The sequence below is a fragment of the Podarcis muralis genome, chromosome 12 (genome assembly GCF_964188315.1).
Source record: "Podarcis muralis chromosome 12, rPodMur119.hap1.1, whole genome shotgun sequence".
Classification (NCBI taxonomy): domain Eukaryota; kingdom Metazoa; phylum Chordata; class Lepidosauria; order Squamata; family Lacertidae; genus Podarcis; species Podarcis muralis.
In genome coordinates this window covers 31,334,952-31,353,503 of record NC_135666.1, presented here as the reverse complement: position 1 = coordinate 31,353,503, position 18,552 = coordinate 31,334,952, and the positions used below count along the sequence as shown (strand labels likewise).

The following is an 18,552-nucleotide window of genomic DNA, read 5'->3' as shown; positions in this document are numbered from 1 at the left end:
TGGTGGCAGCAAGGTTTAATCAAGTCCCTACATTCCCAGGACTACTCACATCAGTGCCTGGAGACAACTTTTGCCTTGTAGATCCTGGACACACAGAAATCTTGTAATCTGGGGATACAAGTTTTTAAATATTAAGTGTCCTTTGTCAATGGTCAGGAATGATGGGAGTTGTAGGCCAGCAACATCTGGAGGACATGTTTCCCATCTCTGTGCTAGGAGTTCAGTAAGAAAGCTGTTTTGGTTATAAAGGTGTTATGTTGCCAATAAGGATTACTAGTCTGAATGGCCCATAGCACCAAAAGTTCCATGTGCAACACATTATGGCTGGATATGATATTGAAACTGACCCATATACCAATTCCAAGGCATCTGGCTGTCACCACAAAGCTCTTTGTACAGCAGAGAGATGACAGAGGAAACAAGTGCGGTGACTGTAGTACTCCCTCATCTGCCCACCATACAAACAGCCAAGACACAATTATCCCATCCACGGAACTTGCATGTCTTGGATCTTAAGACATGTGGGTAGCGAACACATCCTGTTCCCTACCTGTGCATCATCTCCATTTCTTTTTTAATGTGAAAACTGAATAATCAATACAGATCAGAAAGAACTTGCATCTCTCTGTTTCTACTTTATTCTAACAGAATTTAATAAAATCAGTAATACAAAAACTACTGATGTCCAATTATATAAATCCATACAATTATTAGTATTCAATTTGTTAGCTCTTTCATAAAATCTGTACTGGATAGCATCAGTTCTGGATCGCATCATCTACATATCTGTAAAGTTTGGCTAAAACTAAAATGTGTGCAATACAGCCTGTGCTTTTAAAAGCTTTCCACATCTCACAGTTGTCTATCAAGTTAAGTTCTTAGATCTGAAATACACTGGAACAAATTCCAGAAAACCAAGAATGCCTAACTTCTTCTAACACAAATACTCTAAGAACAAGGGATACATAAAATATTTAATCTTTACCCACCTATAATAGAGGGCCAATTAAATGTATTCTAACAATGTAGTGAAATAATCAATGCTGCATGTAAACTGCACTAAATAGCAAGAAAAACCCTTTATAATTTGCTTTATAATTTCAAATATGAATGCAAAACAATGTTAATTTTGACTGACAAGTCATATATTTATAGCCCCTTAAGTATAATTTCCCACCTTCTGGCAGGGCCCAGTTTTGTGCCCAGTGGATGAAGAGAGAGAACTGGAGCAATGTGGCCTTTAGCAGCCCAAATGTGGGCTAGGTGTTTGGCCATGTGGACTGCAACAAGTCTGATAAGGATCTATAATGTACTCTCTGCAAGACCCATCAAAACATTACTTTCCTCCTAAAAACTGTATGCCTTAATTTTTCAATGGGTTTTCAGTTAGTGCTCCATGAAGTTGCTTAGCTGTAATAGATTATTTTTGAACGATGCCCACGCATAGTTACACATACAGGCAGCTAGTCAGAGAGGCGAATTAACGGCAAATTATTAAAACACAGTCAAAAATACATAAATATTCTCTCTTACTCGAGCTTGCTGACAGATACATGTGCAAGTGGAGCCTTTCCTTTAGTACTTAACACTCATTTAGAAGTTTTCCGTGAAGTGGCTGGCTTACCTCAGAGTAACTCCACTGAACACAGTAGAACTTATTTCCAAGACGGCTCTGCCATTTTTATACACGTCTGACAACAAATGCTTGAGAAAGTAAATGAACTGGCTCTTAAAAGTGAAGCAAATATACCATCTACTCAGTATCATGAGAACATTGAAAGTTAGCAGCTCTGTAAAAACCAAGTATTCGTTTTTTTGAAAGAAAGGGAGGGGAAGTTATAGAAATGTATATATTCTGGGTTTTTTTCCTTTCTTTTTTAAAACACATTTTCTCCAACTTTGTTGAGATGAGAAAGCTTGTCAGACCTTTGTGGTAAGTATCACCCATTCCATAAAAGTGACGCTATTACTAGCAGAAAAGATGCTGCCCTCGTGCCCTCAAGCAAAGTCACTGTCATTATTTGACAGCTGGGGTAATATGGGAATATGTTATGCTGGTGGGGAAATAACTTGACAAGATTGCAGGAGAGCTGCATGGCATATTATGAACAAAAGTATGCCGTCTATATCGGTGAAAAATATAAACATTTAACAACGTTTACCGCCTCTAAGTAAAAAGCATTTGTCCTTATCTGAAAAATCACATTTTTTAATTTATCAAGACACAAGCAACAATCAGTGGCTCACTGATACTGATATTTTCATCATGAGTACAGGGCTACAGTTTGTACTAAAGAATATGCATACCCTTTTTAGTTATAGACTTGTATAGGAGAGAATCCTGACAGCGTAACCTTTGGTAACTAAGTCTTGGCTTACTTTTTCTTGAATGATACACATTTCCATTCAAAAGAAAGTCAGAGATGAGCCTATTCTAACAATAAATTGTTAGTATTTGTTAATTTACATTAGGTTTCACATTGGGCTAGTGCAGTGATGGCCAAACTTGGCTCTCCAGCTGTTTTAGGACTACAACTCCCATCATCCCTAGCTAACAGGAACAGTGGTCAGGGATGATGGGAACTGTAGTCCCAAAACAGCTGGAGGGCCAAGTTTGGCCATCACTGAGCTAGTGCTTTAGATGAAAGAGAAGACATTTAACTTTCCCTTCTTGATCTTCATTTGGGAAAAGATACTTTCCAAATCTGATTTCTCTGCTGACAAGGAGAAGGTTGCTTTGGCTAAACCTAAAAACCCAGGGCTATTTCACTGCTCTAGCACCTAAATGACACTTACTGGAAATAGGATTTACAGGTGGAAAGAAAGCGGAGGTGTTGGCAATTGTAGTTTGCAATTCTTTTGTCAGTTATTCAGGGGAAATGCATATGGCCACTCAACTTCCTGTGCGTGCATGTGCGTAAGTTTTATGCTAAGACCACAATCTAAAGAAATTCAAGGGCAAAGGCAATAGAAGGTTTCCTGCATGGTGTTACTCTCACTTTCTCGCTTTGCCATTTGGGGCTGGAAAGCAGAGACTTGTGCATCAGCAGCACGATAGAAAAGGGCTGAACCCCATCCACTGAGCAGGCCTGCTAGATTCAGTGTTTCCTCCCCCCTGCTCCCCTCCCCTGGTTTTAACCCAGCTAGAAATATCAGTGTGCCTGTGGTAATAGCATTCTCTGGAGGAAGCACAAGCCTTTGCAGAACTTACAAGCACCCAAAAGGTATTAAAGGTACACTATGCATAGATGTACTAAAAGGCTTCATTTAAAAAATTCCTAAGCTCTTGCAAAACAACTTTCACCTAAAGTAAGGTGTTATTCAGCAAGACAGATTGTACAGAAGATCACAAGGTTTTTCAAAATGACTAAAACATTGCCTTAAAATGACAACCCTGATGTAACTAAACAGAGCCACAAGGAGTCCTCATAAGACAATTTTTCTGGTACCGTGTGCTCATTTAAATGGGAGTTAAACTGGCCCACGCTGAAAGCAATGCAACCATCTACAGTTTTGTCATATCAAAGATCTGGCGTCTTCAAGATATAATGCTTTTGGCAAGAAGTCCTCAGCGACTAACAGACAATTTAAATTCATACTATAGAAAAACTGTTTCAGTTTTAAGGGCTGTCTAGATTTGTATATCTGTTTTAATTCATCCAGACACTGAATACTGCTTTCAAGTGCCTTTTTAAAGGCTCAAATGTCCAAGCCACAGTGAGCTTTAAATTATTCTATACCAAAATTGTATCTTCTTAAGGAAGACTGATTTTATTAATAACTGGCTTTGCAGTAAACTAATTATTCTTTAATTTGTAGAAGAAAACAGCAAATTAAAAACACATTTTTGCCTTCTGGATTTTCTATGGTTACTGATTCAAATAAGTTTAGTAAATAAATCTTTTTAAACAGCATACTGGTCAAGTCTCCCTTTCAGCATACAGACAACTTCAACATCACCATTTATATAAATTGTACACTGGCCATCTAATTGCATACACTTATTAGAAGTTCTGAAGTAGAGTCAGCAAAAGTATATTCACGTTTTCCCAATTAAATGACCATTGTCTCTTTAAATGTTTTTACAGATTAGAAGAAAGCATATTAATTATGAACTGAAATATATAAAATATAGACTGTTTAAAATGGTGTAGCAATATCATATGAGTGATATCTAACTAAATCATACTTAGAGCAGATCCACTGAAATGAATGGACAAGTTACATTGGTCCATCGATTTCATTGTCACATCAGAGTAATACTAACATTGGACTATACCCTGTAAACAATCATTAAATGTTAAAAGTGTAAAATAGTCAACAGTTAAATGACTCTACAACAGAACTGAATAATTTTGGACTAGCAAATAGTTTTTAAAATAATGAATTACTCTTTATCAAACCAATCAACTATGCAGTTTCCTATTATTGAAATAGTAAAACAGAATAACAGCAACAGATTGAAATAAGCCCTTATTATTCTTTTTTTTTTTTAAAAAAACCTTCTTATTCACATATAAACCTGCAATGAGTTGTGAAAAACATCTTCTAAACATTCACTTCTTCTGCATTTTCACAAGACTTTTTAACTTACTTTGGAGGATGTAGAGTCACACTCTTGACAAATCCACCCATAACCAGTTTGTTTTGGAGACTTTTTCAAGGGAGGGTCCAAACAGCCAAAATGATAGCAGAGCCTGCATTCATCGCACCTACATAAGAAAGAGATACATTTCTTCAATATTCAATATCAAATTCAAATCCATGGAAAATAAAATAAGGGTTATCAACACAACCAGAACACGCAAGGTCCAGAAACGTATTTGTATTAAGACTATTATAGCAGCTAAAAATGTTGCCAACAATTCTGCTTTGTGCATTAAAAGTTTTCCAAGAACTGTAATATGTTGAAGCATAGCTGAATATGCTGAAGGGAGACTCAAACAGGATCTTCGTAGACACACTAGATAAAGTCTATGACAGATTCAAGTGTCCAAATCCAGATTTGACTGTTTAGGCCAAATCTTGTAGATGGCATAGTAAAAGATCCAAATGCTTTGTGGTGATAGTCGTACCTTGGAAGTCAAACAGAATCTGTTCCGGAAGTCTGTTCGACTTCCAAAATGTTCGGAAACCAAATCATGGCTTCTGATTGGCTGCAGGAAGCTCCTGAAGCCAATCAGAAGCCGCAGAAGCCCCGTCAGACGTTGGGGTTCCAAAAGAACGTTCACAAACTGGAACAATCACTTCCAGGTTTGCGGAGTTCGGAAGCCAAAATGTCCGAGTTCCAGGGCTTTCAGGATCCAAGGTACGACTGCACACTTCTAAATTAATTGAAATAAACCATTTGGTAATGATGAAGGAAAGATGACATGCAGCCCCTGACATGTAATAAATAAGTATCACAGCACACATGAGATTCTGGATAAGGACATAAGTGCTTACAGCATTTCCCTCACATATCCAGGTACTTTTGTTTACTGTACGTTGACTTATTTTCCCTCCCAATTTGAATTTGTAAAGAAGTATTTGCAGAAACATAATTTGCACTCTGAAGGCTTTCAAATGTTTTTACGTTCTAAAATTCAACCTTAGCTATTTTCTGTGCTAAGTTGTTACAATCTGTAGGATGCTTCCTGCTCATCATCCCACCTGTTGGAGTGGTGAGAAAAGCAGAAACATAAGAGAGGATGTTTTCAGTGATGGCACTATAAGCTCCCGCCCAAGTCCACCACCTGGACCACACTTAAGAGTATTGGGAAAACCCACTGGGCTTCATTGGTGTCAGGACCTATACTGGAAATTTTCGCTGCTGCTGTTTTTCTGAAAATGTTAGATTATTAATTGCATTGTATTATCTGTGTTGTTTAATTATGCTGTTAGCTGCCCTGAACTCCCTTATGGGAGGATGGGTAGGAAAAAAGAATGACAAATAAATAAGCCAGAACGAAGAAAAAAATGAAACAGTTTTCCTAGTTGTTCTTGTTGAAAACTGCCTCGATACCTCTGAAAAAACCATCTTTATAAGAAGTGGAGTGTTTGTTTTGTCAAAAGGCTGCAATCCTGTGCTGTTTTTGGGTTTAAATCCCATTGATCTTTGTTACTCTCATTTCAAGTAAAACTGCACGGCTTAGTTCAAAGGACATTTACATTATACAATATAAATAAACTACATGGCAGCGGCTAACAGGAAGAAAAGTACGTTGAACTGAGACTTTTTTTTCACAAGTAGCTGCCTCCACTTCACCATGCATTTTCAAAACTGATTTAATTCCATTTCGTCACATAAGGAACTAGCAAAATAAACATAAGGTTTGATACTTTAGCGAAAAATAAATTTAAATGTCAATTTGATTTTATACCACCGAGAGATAGCATTTAAAACCACATTTATATACAGATTAACCCAATTCAACATATATTAAAGTAAGTACTTCATGACAGAGACTGTAAGGGGGAAAAGCTAACAGAATACATCCCCCACTCCTTTAAATTACCTCTGAACAAAAAGATTCGCTTATGTGAGAATAAGTCTAAGAATTTTGAACAAGGGGACTAGCAATGCACTTTCTATATGTCAAACTATGGTCAGGAAGGGCAAAATCCCAGTTAGTGAGCCTTTGCTTTTTAAAAATGTTGTTGTTTATTAATGTACCAATGATACTGTCAGGGAGAGAAATCCCCACTCAGAAGAATGGGCAGGAAGCCCCATCCGTCCATCCCTCCCCCTGGCCGCAATGCAAGATGCCTGGCTTACCACATATTAAAGTAAGGGAAATTATACACAGTATCATGTAATACAAAGTCTAAAGTGGCCTAACTGTACCACTGTTCTGCTTATGCAAAGGTTCTGATCATTCATCACCTGGAGAAGCTAGCCTAATGAAAAAGTGTACAGAGCAAATACCTCTAAGGTGAATCAAGAGGGGTGCATAGTAGAGGGAATAACTAGCTTACAAAGCATCACTGGCCAACCTGGCGGAAGGGAACTCCTCCTTCCTAGCTACCGAACTCCAAACAAATCAACGGCTCAGATCAAACCTCAAAGAAAACATTTTTCGTGGTGCAACTTCACAATATTGTTGTTTCCCGAGGTGATTCTTGATGCCACCACAAAAAGGAAAGTGATTCAAAAGTATAAGCAAATTAAAATATAAGTGTGGTTTGTATGCCATGCATACAAACCCTTGTTATAAACAAACTATGGTTTAGTATGATTTCACAATAAACCATGGCTTGTTTTTAAACTTTGATGACACATGTGAACTGCCAAAGTTACAAAGCACTTTCATTCCTCAGAAGTCATCCTTTCCCAGAAAAGTTAGAAAGACTGTAGAAAGCTGAAATATCTGCTGTAACAACTATCACTACCAAGCATGGTAAAAACAAGCCATCATGGGGACTACAACAAAAGATGCAATAAAGAAATATTTTAAAGAATGAAAGAAATAGTTTACACTGAACAACAACAATGCCTAAGAGTTGCTGAAGAAACAAATGAAATTCATGTTTGTAAAGGGAAAACTGTAAATATACTGGCATACATAATATTTTTCCAACATAAATATAACAAACAACATAATAAAGCTAACTATGGCATGGTTTCAAAGAGGCATCTATTACTCAAGTGTGGAGACTTTAGACAATTTCCAAATCACAATTATCAGGGTGCTGGTTATTTATATATAAAGTTCTTAAAGTTGAAATCTAGTCCCCACCCACCAGTTTTTAAATGCTAGCTTGTTTTCTGGTAGGGTTGGTGCATTTTCCAAATTCAACCAGTTTCTTTTATACGTTAGAGAACAAGATATATGAAGTAAACACATACAATAAATTAAGGACCTGGAGGCTTCTTTCCTGGAGAGTTGAAGGTGGCATGATAGAGCCATCGCTGCCCATATGGTGCACAGACTTATTTTTCCCCCTGTCTTGTTCTCTTTGGGAAAATAGGTTTTTGAAGCACTACAAAAACCTGAAAATTGGACAAAGAAATTACTGTGAACATCATGGACAATGGCAGCTTCATCATACCATGTTCATTCCCCATAGGCACAGACCAGACATAACTCTCTTGGTCTAAAAAATTATAGCTTATTTGATCAGGAACATGCTCTACACCACCACTCGTTCCTTGCACTTCATAATGGGTGAACCAGGATCAGATTCCCCATTTATACTGTAGTTTGCACTCAAGAGGTTAAACCATACTTGTCTGATTTAATGAGAAACTATGGCTTTAAAAAAACCTATTGTCTTCACAGCCATTGTTCATTAGATTGAGACAGTTATGTCTGAACCATGCCTACAAAATCTGATATGATACAGCCATATTTGCCCCTGGTGTACGAAGCAATTTCTTCTGCCAAATTAATATGAAGCAGGGGATGGGGCAGAAGCTATTTTGAGCAAATGGGTAGAAGAGATGAAAGCTGAACCCACACTCTCCCTGACAATTTCTGCCACCCAGACAACTTGCTGCTTCAGTTCAGATGTTTTTCCTCATGGTAGGGCCCTGAGAGTAACACCCACTGGAAGAAATGCATCAGAGGAGAAATGTTTTTCGACTGAAGGGCAAAAGCACGGGTTGCTCCCAAAAGCGCTTCATTCCTCGCCCCACTATGGTCTGATTTGCATGTCACATTGAATCATGGTTAAAAGTAAACTATGGTTTAACGTGAATGAGCAAAGTGCTGGTGCACACTGCTTGAAAATCCCCGCTTAGCTTCTCCCCTGTCTCTGTTGTTGTCACAGTGGGTGGGAAGGAAACTAGCTTAGCATTGCAGGCACATCAGTGCATGTTGTTTGGTTACTAGCTTACTGCATGTGGTTGTTTGAGAGAAACAAGCCACAAGTGCTGCCTTGCCACGAGGGCTCATTTCTCCTGGCTAGAAGCAGAAGCAATGGTTGCTCATTCACAGTATGCCATAAATCAGGCGTGGGATTTTTTATTTTATTTTTCAAATCAAGGCCCACATTTCCTTCTACGCACATGTCAGTGGTGGATGGGACCACAGGAAAAGGTGGCAGAGCAACAAATGAAATTTCTAGCTTTGTACAGTAGGCTAGTTTCCTCCTCTCTGTCCTTCACACAGACAAGAGGAAGGCACTGTCAGAGTTCAAGGCTGCATTCAAGCCAAGCAAAAACATTAATGGTGAGAAGCAGGGTCAGTAAAGGTTATGGCTTAGGGAGATTTTCAAGGGACTTGGAAGGCCACATTTGGCCACTAAGCATGATGTTCCCCACCTCTGTCACAAATCATGGCTTACTGTAATGCGCAGACCAGGCCATTAGCTGCATGGTAGACAGGAGTCTATTCTATGAGAGTTGCAAACCTCTAATGTCTGAACGCTGGCAGCTTAATTTCAAATACTGCTGCGATGGTGTTTAACCAATACCAGTAGTATAATGTAACTTGCTTTTGGCATTTTGCTAGGGTTGCAGTTGACACGTAGCAAGTGCTAAATTCAGGCTACAAGATTTAAGCCTTCTGTTTCTTATTAAAAAAAAAAATGAGATGAAAAGGTTAAAACAATGTATTTGGTTAAATAACTACTAAGCATGATACTGTAAATCAGAACTAAATCAGTTTTATCCTTAATGCCAGATAGTCAGCCAAGTTGTTAAATTCTAGTTTTAAACAGCCACAACCAGCCCAAGATGTCTGAGGCAGACTAGCAAATGGCACTATGACCTCATCTTCCTCACTGTGGCTCCCCTACCCCCAATTTTTCCACTGCAACAGTGGCAGCACAGGTGCTCTGACAAGCTTATTGGGTGGTCATCTACTCCTAATGAACCTCTAGGAAGCAAAGCAGCCAAGGACACCTCTAGGACTGCCACCGGGTGCTTCACTGCAGCAGCAAATATACTATTTAAAGTTTATGAGTAAGTTAAAACTTCTATTACGTTTGCCACTGCAACCAAATGGCAGGTGCTAGCAGGCACACCCAATCCCAACCTTGGTCTTTTCTGGATGGAGCTGGTGCACAATGGCAGAGATGCAGACATATCTCTATGGACAGCCCTGGAGATGTCCTAGCAGCAGGGGTGGCTGGGCACGATCCACTACCCTTCCCAAGCCACTGACTGAGCCAAGAGGCTCACCTTGGCTTATGGAAGCAATAGCCCTGTAAACACTGTAAACTGGATAGAGAAACAGGAGGAGAAACAGCTCTACTATTTGTCTCAGTCAGATTGAGAGGTTAAATAATATTTTTTTTAAAAAAAATAGCAGCTGACAGAAAATACTTTTTCACAAACAAAAATACTGAATTGAGGTCAAGTATCTCGGCACAGCAGGGGAAGTTGATTAGACACTTCCATACCTGAAACACGTCTGTTTTGTTCTTTAATAAAGTGATCTCCATCTGCTCATGCCCTTGGAAATCTTTCAGCACTTCAGCCTGCTGTGCTCAAACCCCACATAAGTCTGTATTTTCCTGCTCATAATTAGCTAATTATGTTCTAATCAATACTGTAGATCCTGATTTTACCATGTAAATCAGATAAATGAGATAATGGCTGGGGGTCAATCTCATTCTATTTACAAAGCCTAGCATGCACGTCCAATTTCATTACATTGCGCCTACCTGCAGAGGAGGGAATCTTATCAGCTGGCCTGCAGAAGTCTTACAATGAACATGGGGGTGGGGAGGACGACCTGGGCTTGTCTAAATGAAGAGCTAAAGAAAAATGTTTGGGTTTTTTTTGCATATTTGTAAGTCACTGTAGAGATTCAAAGCTCTGAAGAATAATATATTAAAAAAAGAATCTTGCATTCATAAGACAGCTACAACCATCTTTGGCTCTCAAAGTAATTTCCTAAGAACTCTTTATTAATAAACTTAATCTGTAAAGAAAACTTCACAAATGTTGTTTTGCAGAAGGTTAAATAAAAACCTCTCTCACTTATACATGTACCCTGGAACAATGCCCACAGAATTATTCACATAGCATACAATATAAAAACAACAAACAAGTAAATTTTGTATACATGTTGGTAATGCTAGGTATCGTGACTTTATAAAAAGATATACAAAATTTCCACAACATGAAGCAGTAAAGGGTTGTTCTTAATGGGCATCTGAATACCTAATTGGAAGGCCTTTAAACAGTTGAACCAGTTTAGGATTTTACACCACCATAAAAATTATGGACCAGCTCTCTTTTAAAATGCAGCAACAAGAAGCAGATGCTTTCAGGCACAGATCCCAAGAGTGCTGTTCCATGCCACCAGTATCCATCTCTACATATTAGTTAAAAATATGCTTTAGAGCAATGACAGCAGTTGGACAGGTGTGCGTATCATTTTTCTTTTTGGTTCAAGCCTATGTTAGTATTAAGATAGCTCAGATATAAAGCAAGATGAATGCTAAGCATCTCTTTAGTAAAACTGCCCCTCTATTGCTACTCTAATACAGAATATGAATTCTGTTAAATTTCCAAGCATTCGTTCTATGTTGAACATTTCTAGAACCACTTCTTCACTTCTGCTTCCTGCAGCCAATCGGAAGCCACACCTTAGTTTTCCAAATGTTTTGGAAGTCAAACGGACTTCCAGAACGGATTCCTTTTGACTTCCGAGGTACGACTGTATTTTGAAAGAGGGCTCTGAAGCTCGACTAAGAAACAAAGTCTAAAAATTCAAGGCAAGCAGCAGTATGTATATATAAGGTCAATCTGTAAGCACCTTAATTATGATTTCCCAAATTCACCCAAATAAATAGTTCAACATGCACAGTGAACAAAGAACGCTTTACACGCATACACACAGCTGCTCTTACACCCAAGGTAAAATCTATGTATTTATGTTAAGAAAAACCAACTGCTTCCTATGAATCTGCCCAAAGCAATGTAAAATAAAATACACAAACACAATTCAGGCAGAGGTAAATGCCGCATGCATAGTGAAAATTATACTTCGTATTGGATGGCTGGATTGAGGCATAGGAATCAATATACCCTTTCCCCCCCCCAGAAGTTAATGTATTTGTTTTTATATCAGTTATTAGTGATCACTAAGCAGATATTTACTAACAACCTTCTCATATTAAATAGGAATATATATTATTTAAGCTCTACTCAGGCTAAGACAAAAAAATGTATAAATTTTCTGGCCCAGAGTCAATGTTTTCTAACCACTAATTCAAGGGCTGCTGAGCTAGTGTAAGGGCAAGAATACTGCTTCCTTAATATGAAATCCAGTGCAACACTAGTGGAAGCCTGTTTTGCAACAGGAAATATCAGGGCTATAGCAGTCTGCTGTACAACCAGCCACAAGAACCATACCAGCATTTTGCACCTTCTCTTGTGCCAGCCGTTCTGGAGAAAAAACATTCTGGAGAAAAAAACATTCTGCATTAAAACATTTTATATTTACATGCTTATTTACCTCTTTAAAAGAGGTAAATAAGCATGTAAATATAAAATGTTTTAATGCAGAATGAGTTTTATATTCACATGCCAACATTTATACCAAATCTTAGCCAAAACATTGATGCATCTAGCCTCTTTTCAGCCGATTCTAATGTGCATATTTAAATCTAGAACACAATGTTATTACAGTCTTGACAAAATGCTTATTTCAAACAGTATAACCAAGGAGATCTAGTTATTTTATTGAACATATCCAAATATGATACAGTGTCTAGCTATAACCATGAAAATACACTAATGTATCATTTCCTGTTATTTTATACAGCTATTATTATTCTAATTTCCAGGTTTATAACTCTGGTTATAAAATATACCTTGCAAAATGCTCCAAGATACCACCGTATTTTCATATACCCAATAATTTTCAATACAATGGCTGTGATCCAACAAAGTGATTAGTGTGCATAAGGAAGACACCCACCTAGTGGAAGGGTTCTTTGACATTTCCTGTACTGCAGAAGAGCCAAGACAAATTTCACTTTAAAATGCAGCTTGCTTTTTCAACAATGACGACTGGAATACTTTGAGCAATGAATATTTCAAAGGAACCTTGTAGTTCTACCAGCCCCATGAGTATCTTTGTTGGATCGCAACTTATATACTTCAATGTTACAGGTACAAATGCACAAACAGCTTTGTTCAAAGAAGGGCAAAAATAAGCATTTCAAATGCTTATGCTGTCTAGTAAATTATCTGAAAAAATTACAAGTCTTAAACAGAAACACAGACTGCTACTGGGTATGTCTTGATCAGTAACACTGGTTGACCAGCTTTTTGTTCTTTCCCAAATTACCATGCAGTAAGCCCACAACTTATGCACATTTAACTTGTTCATATCCAGTTATACCTGCTTGGCAAAATAATAATAATAATAATAATAATAATAATAATAATAATAATAATGGGGTGGGAAGGGACTGTCTGTTTGGTAGAAAAAGGGTTTGTCAAACCCACCCACTGCTGAACACAATGTGTATTGACTACATACAATTTTGGCTTTAGGCACAACACCCAGAACGTAACCTCTACATATGTTGCAGGCTTACTGTATAGGAATTGTTGCTGGCTTTCAAAGGAAGCACCCCCAGTCCAGAACACACAAACCCACCGAGACAAAGCCACAAGATTTGGGTCCCCCTCTTCTCAAGCCAAATGTGTTTGCTCAGTGACTCTTTCAACTTAACATACTAATAGGCACAAAGTCAATTATTATATAGCAAAACTTACTTCATCATGAGAAATGTATGAAATGTTTTTTACAGATATCTGATTGCCACTATACTGAACACTTTTACAGAAACAAGCCTTTTACATATAGCTCTTCAACACATTTATATAAGAATTTGCTTATTAAGAGGCACAAAAAGTAGAGCAGCCAACAAATGACAAAGCATTGCTTTTCCTATTCAACAACATCACATCAAGTATTTAAGTCCCAAAGGCTCCTGTCACTCTTCAGTGGCTCTAAATACTGTACATCATCATTTGCCAAGGACTAGCAATGGGAGACAAAATTACTTAATAGAACATTTCAGACAAGACATTTATCCAGTATTTTCCAGAAATGCACATACCAATGTGCCTGATTAGTGCAAAGGAAAAAAAAATTCAAGTAAATTAACTGCCTTGTCAGTTCAAGTAACATACCAATCGGTTACATTCTACAAGACCTGGCAAGCAAACTCAAGTATTTGTCATAACTAGGAATATGGAAGGGATAAATACACTGTTTTCCTTTAGTTTGTGTTCTATTGAAAGTCTTATCCACAGCTTAAAATCACATTTATAAAAGTAGTTTCCAGGACTGCCTCCGGGGATGAGTTGTGGCAGAGTAGTGTCTCATGAAGAGTATCTACACAGTAAAGTGATAAGAAAAAAAAGATTAACATTTACCATTTTTAACAGTTCTAGTGACTTATGAAACATTTCAACATCACAGCAGATTGAGACTGAAAAGAGACAATTTAGGATTAGTGTTACATTTCCAAGTGCATATGGAAGTGAATTAGCCATTAAGTATCATCCATTTCTCCTCATTCACAGTGCTTAAAAAAAAGAAACTGCCATTTAGGTGTGGAAAATGGAGAGTGGTGACCTTTCGGCTATAGAAAAGATTTTAATTAAAACAGACATGATTATACAAAGAGAGCAAGCTTCTCCTTGTCAGAACTCTTAACTATATAGCACGATAATATACCAGATTAACTATACTTCTTGTGCCCAATCAGGAAAGGCAGGAGTTGATTGACAATTACAAAGCAGCACACAGCGTTCTCATGAAGCAATTGTTTTATAATGTCAATAGGGCATCTATAGTTACTGAGCTGGATCCAGAAACAAATGAATGGAACTCCACTTGCACAGTGGGGCTTTTCGGACTCATTCCCTCCCTATGACAGCCTCCACACCGATGAAAAGCTTTTGAGGGTCAAGGGACAGTGATGAGGCACAGGGGTTGCAGCAGAGAAATTGCATTTCCACTTGCACAAGTCATCTGCGGATCCAGACCTCTGAATTACAGATTCCTGCTTTTTCAATATTTATTAGGAAATATAGCAAGTCGGGTTTACTGTGATTTTTACGGCATTTATATGGCAGACACTGTACATGCCAATCACATTATTTCCCTTAATTCCATCATGTTTCATATTTAAAACTTTTAACACTGCAGGAAAACTTTGGGAAAACTTACTCTGATTAGTTTTTTTTGGGGGGGGGACCTTGAACTACGTGCTCACGCTGATAGTTGCATCTGGTGCGTTAACGCGGAAATTTCTAACAAAGGGAAACTGAAAGGCACTTGCATATTTTACTTTTGACCTAGCAAGACTCAGACAAGAATATGAGAGTCTGACAGTGGGTATCGGACTTCAGAGTAAAAAAGGAAACATGAAAGATGCCACAGGTTTCAATGGATAATAGCAAGAAATGATTTCAATAGGCAAATCAGCTGAATTCTTCTCCAATCTCCACTTCAGAAAGACGACATGAGGAGAACTCCTAAATCATGCACACCAAATAATGGGGTTTCCATTACATTAAGAAATGAGGAGCTAAATATGAACATTGCAAAAGAAAAGACAGGTAAAGGAGGGTGTGGACTAAAATTCCACATCCAATGTAAAAACCCCCTCAAAATATGCATAATTATGCAGATGAGAAATTTTTTTTTAATTGTTTTAATGCAAACGTAAGCAAAAAAGAAAGAAAATAACAGCTTCGGCTCACAATAATACAAAGCAATTTATAAATTCTGACAAACATGTCAGCATGTGATGAGACCTTTTCCATATTAAAAATTGCAAAGGTGGGAAACTGCACAAGTGTTTTGTCTTTTTCTACTGATACAATGCTGATAACGTGTGCACATAACCTGTATATATATATATTTGTTTGCTATATTCAGCCCTTGATCGAGACTGTTTGAATTGCAAAGCAAAAAACCAATACCAGAAACACAGAATAAAATCAAACCAAGTAGACGTAATGAGTACAAAAATGATTTGCTTTTAAGAAACTGATTTTGCACACCTTGCCACATGTCCTTTGGCACTGACAACCCTGAGAAATCTGAAGTCAGAAAATTGTGCCGACACAAGTCACTCACCTCCTAAATGGAAGAGTACTGATGGATTTCATGATTAGACATGAAATCTGAGTTCCTTTACATATTGATATGGGTGTCTTCATTCTTCTGCTACTTATCTAACACAAAGTGTAGATGGCATTGTGGACAGCATTACCACTGAACACAATCCCCCATTGTGTTTTCTTTCATTAGAATGAGATGAAAATGTTATGCTAACTTCCTTTACTCAATGCAGTTAGGTTCAAATGATTGCCTACCTTAGACTCTGGTCAAATTAAGGAACGGATGGCAACAGATTGCATCTTGGTTAAAAAAGAAAACAACCAAGCAATATATTTTAATACTACCTAATCAAGGTCTCAGATTACAAATGTGAGGCCATCTGGAAGTATAAACTTGTTGGCCCTGTTTGTACAATATCATATTTTGTGACCAAGATGCACATACTACCGATAGAAAAAGGATGGGTAGAAAACTGTTGAGCTGGAAGACTTGTATACTATTTTGTACAGACAGTTACATTTTAACTTCACACCTGCTGTAGTTTTAGATTTGGTTCCTTCTTGATAGCACCATTTATGTAATAAGATCCTCTACCTTCTGAGCCATATCTGGCTGTTTAGATGTGACAAACAGGTTCAAGCGCTCTCCCCAGCCCTGTGAGGTTGGACAGGTTGCAATGCAAGCTCTGCTCGTTACTCTAAAATGCTGCCATCACCCGCATTTTTAACTAACTGTCTGACAAATCATGCCACCATGAAACCATCTCTGCGTGTGTATGTCTGTGTGTGGCCAACCCAGGCTATGCCAAAAACTCAATCACTTGAAGTGCCATAAGCAAAAAGGAAACTGAAATCCAAAAAGGTTAAACAGGCAAAATGCAAAATTACTCCCCCTACCCTATTTTGAGAAGTTGCTGGGAATAGCATGAACTCTAATTAGCTGAGGTGTTTGGTAATTTCGCTCCCATTCAGTTCTGTAGAGCTCCACCAGACTTCTGGTAGCTTAGTATATTGAACATACAGCTGCTGGGATCCACAGCAACCCCATCAGCCTGGGAGGGTTAAATCAAATGTAATTTGGACATTTCCTGTAAAAAAAATATGTATCTTTACCTTTTGGGGTCCTAGATAATTAAAGCCATATTTAGCCAAGAATCAGATAATTGCCTAAAACTTGCAAAACCCTGAGTACCTGGGGTGCTCTGGTCCATGGGGTCACGAAGAGTCGGACACGACTAAACAACAAGCAATTGTGGAGATACACATTATTCCACATCTCTAGTTCAAAGGGATTTAAATTAAACATACAAACTTATTTTTGTTGTGAAAAATCCTTCACAGTAAAGCAATCAATCTGCAACAAGGTGTATGTCTGAATACATATTTTGTTTGCCTTTAGAGATACACTGTACTGTCTAGCCCAGATAGGACCATGGATGCTTTTCTGAACAAGTTGTTTCTCTTTCCTAGACTGTTTTACAATTCATTTTTTATAGTTTTCCCAATGCTGATAGCTATGCTGGCTGCTAGACTGAGGAACGGGAGTCATTTCTTTCCTCCATTTCAGACATATCCTGAATGTAATCCATCTTCTGTGACTAGCATCAAAGTTTGTATATTTAAGTTCTAGTATTTTAGGTTCAATGGTTAATCCAGTACTGGCCTCTTGCAAAAAGGAGGGGAAAACCCTTATCTTCATAAATAAGATGTAGCGGTGGGGAAGGTGGAAATTTATCCTGACAAGTGTCGGGTTCTCTTCCTTTCACTCTATAGCTTTGTCATGGAAATGTCTTTTTCTCCTTTCTTAGAATTGTTCTGATCAATTTTTGACAGCTCCCACATGGATTCTGTGACTTTTGGTAGTCTGTGGCTTCTCTTCTGAATTGTCATCTGTCACATATGGTGACCAGCAGCCATGTAACTATCTTTCTAGGAGATTTTTATTTTTTAAAAAAGACTGAAGCTTTTTCAAATTGCTATGGCTGCTTCACTGCTCCCACTGCACATGATAGCTGCCTCCATGCTATCTTTATAACCTTCTCATCATGATTTCCTATGACTCCTGGCATATTTTTATTGCACTAGACATGAAATTCTTGTGTTTTTGTTTCTACCCTTTCTCCGCAACCTCAATTAGAAAACAGTTTACTGCAACCTCAATTAGAAAACAGTTTACTGCAACTGCCTCTACAATGAAGATAGTTGTGCTAGTTTATTCTTTGGTATAAGCATGCATAGTTAAAAGATGAATGACACATAAACTTTGAACTCGGAACTGAAAAGGATGAAGTGTGGCCAAAGGAAGGATAGCGTGTGAGCATTTGTCCCCTATCTCAAACTATTAAAACAAATTTTTAAAGTAATGTAACACATCCTGTCAAACAGTAAGTTCCTGTGAAGAAAAATCTAATCACAGAAACAAACACCAAGTGTAAGAACATTAAAATCAATTCAACAAACTCAAACAATAAAACCATCCAGACAAACTCAAAAACGACACAAACATTTCATCAAATATAAAAATT

The 18,552-nt window shown here is 37.8% G+C and overlaps 1 protein-coding gene across 12 annotated transcripts in view; it reads right to left on the bottom strand.

Annotated features, from left to right (window-relative positions):
* Positions 1–18,552, bottom strand: part of PHF14 (PHD finger protein 14) — a 124,556-nt gene that overhangs the window by 46,369 nt on the left and 59,635 nt on the right. For 7 of the 12 annotated variants that reach the window (XM_077936974.1, XM_028750925.2, XM_028750924.2 and 4 more), the window contains one exon: positions 4,595–4,712. In XM_077936974.1, coding sequence (XP_077793100.1) covers positions 4,595–4,712 — 118 coding nt within the window. Of the gene's footprint in view, positions 1–49; positions 109–4,594; positions 4,713–12,594; positions 14,289–18,552 lie in introns of those variants that run through there. The other 5 variants (XM_028750933.2, XM_028750932.2, XM_077936975.1 and 2 more) reach the window with 3 other exon arrangements.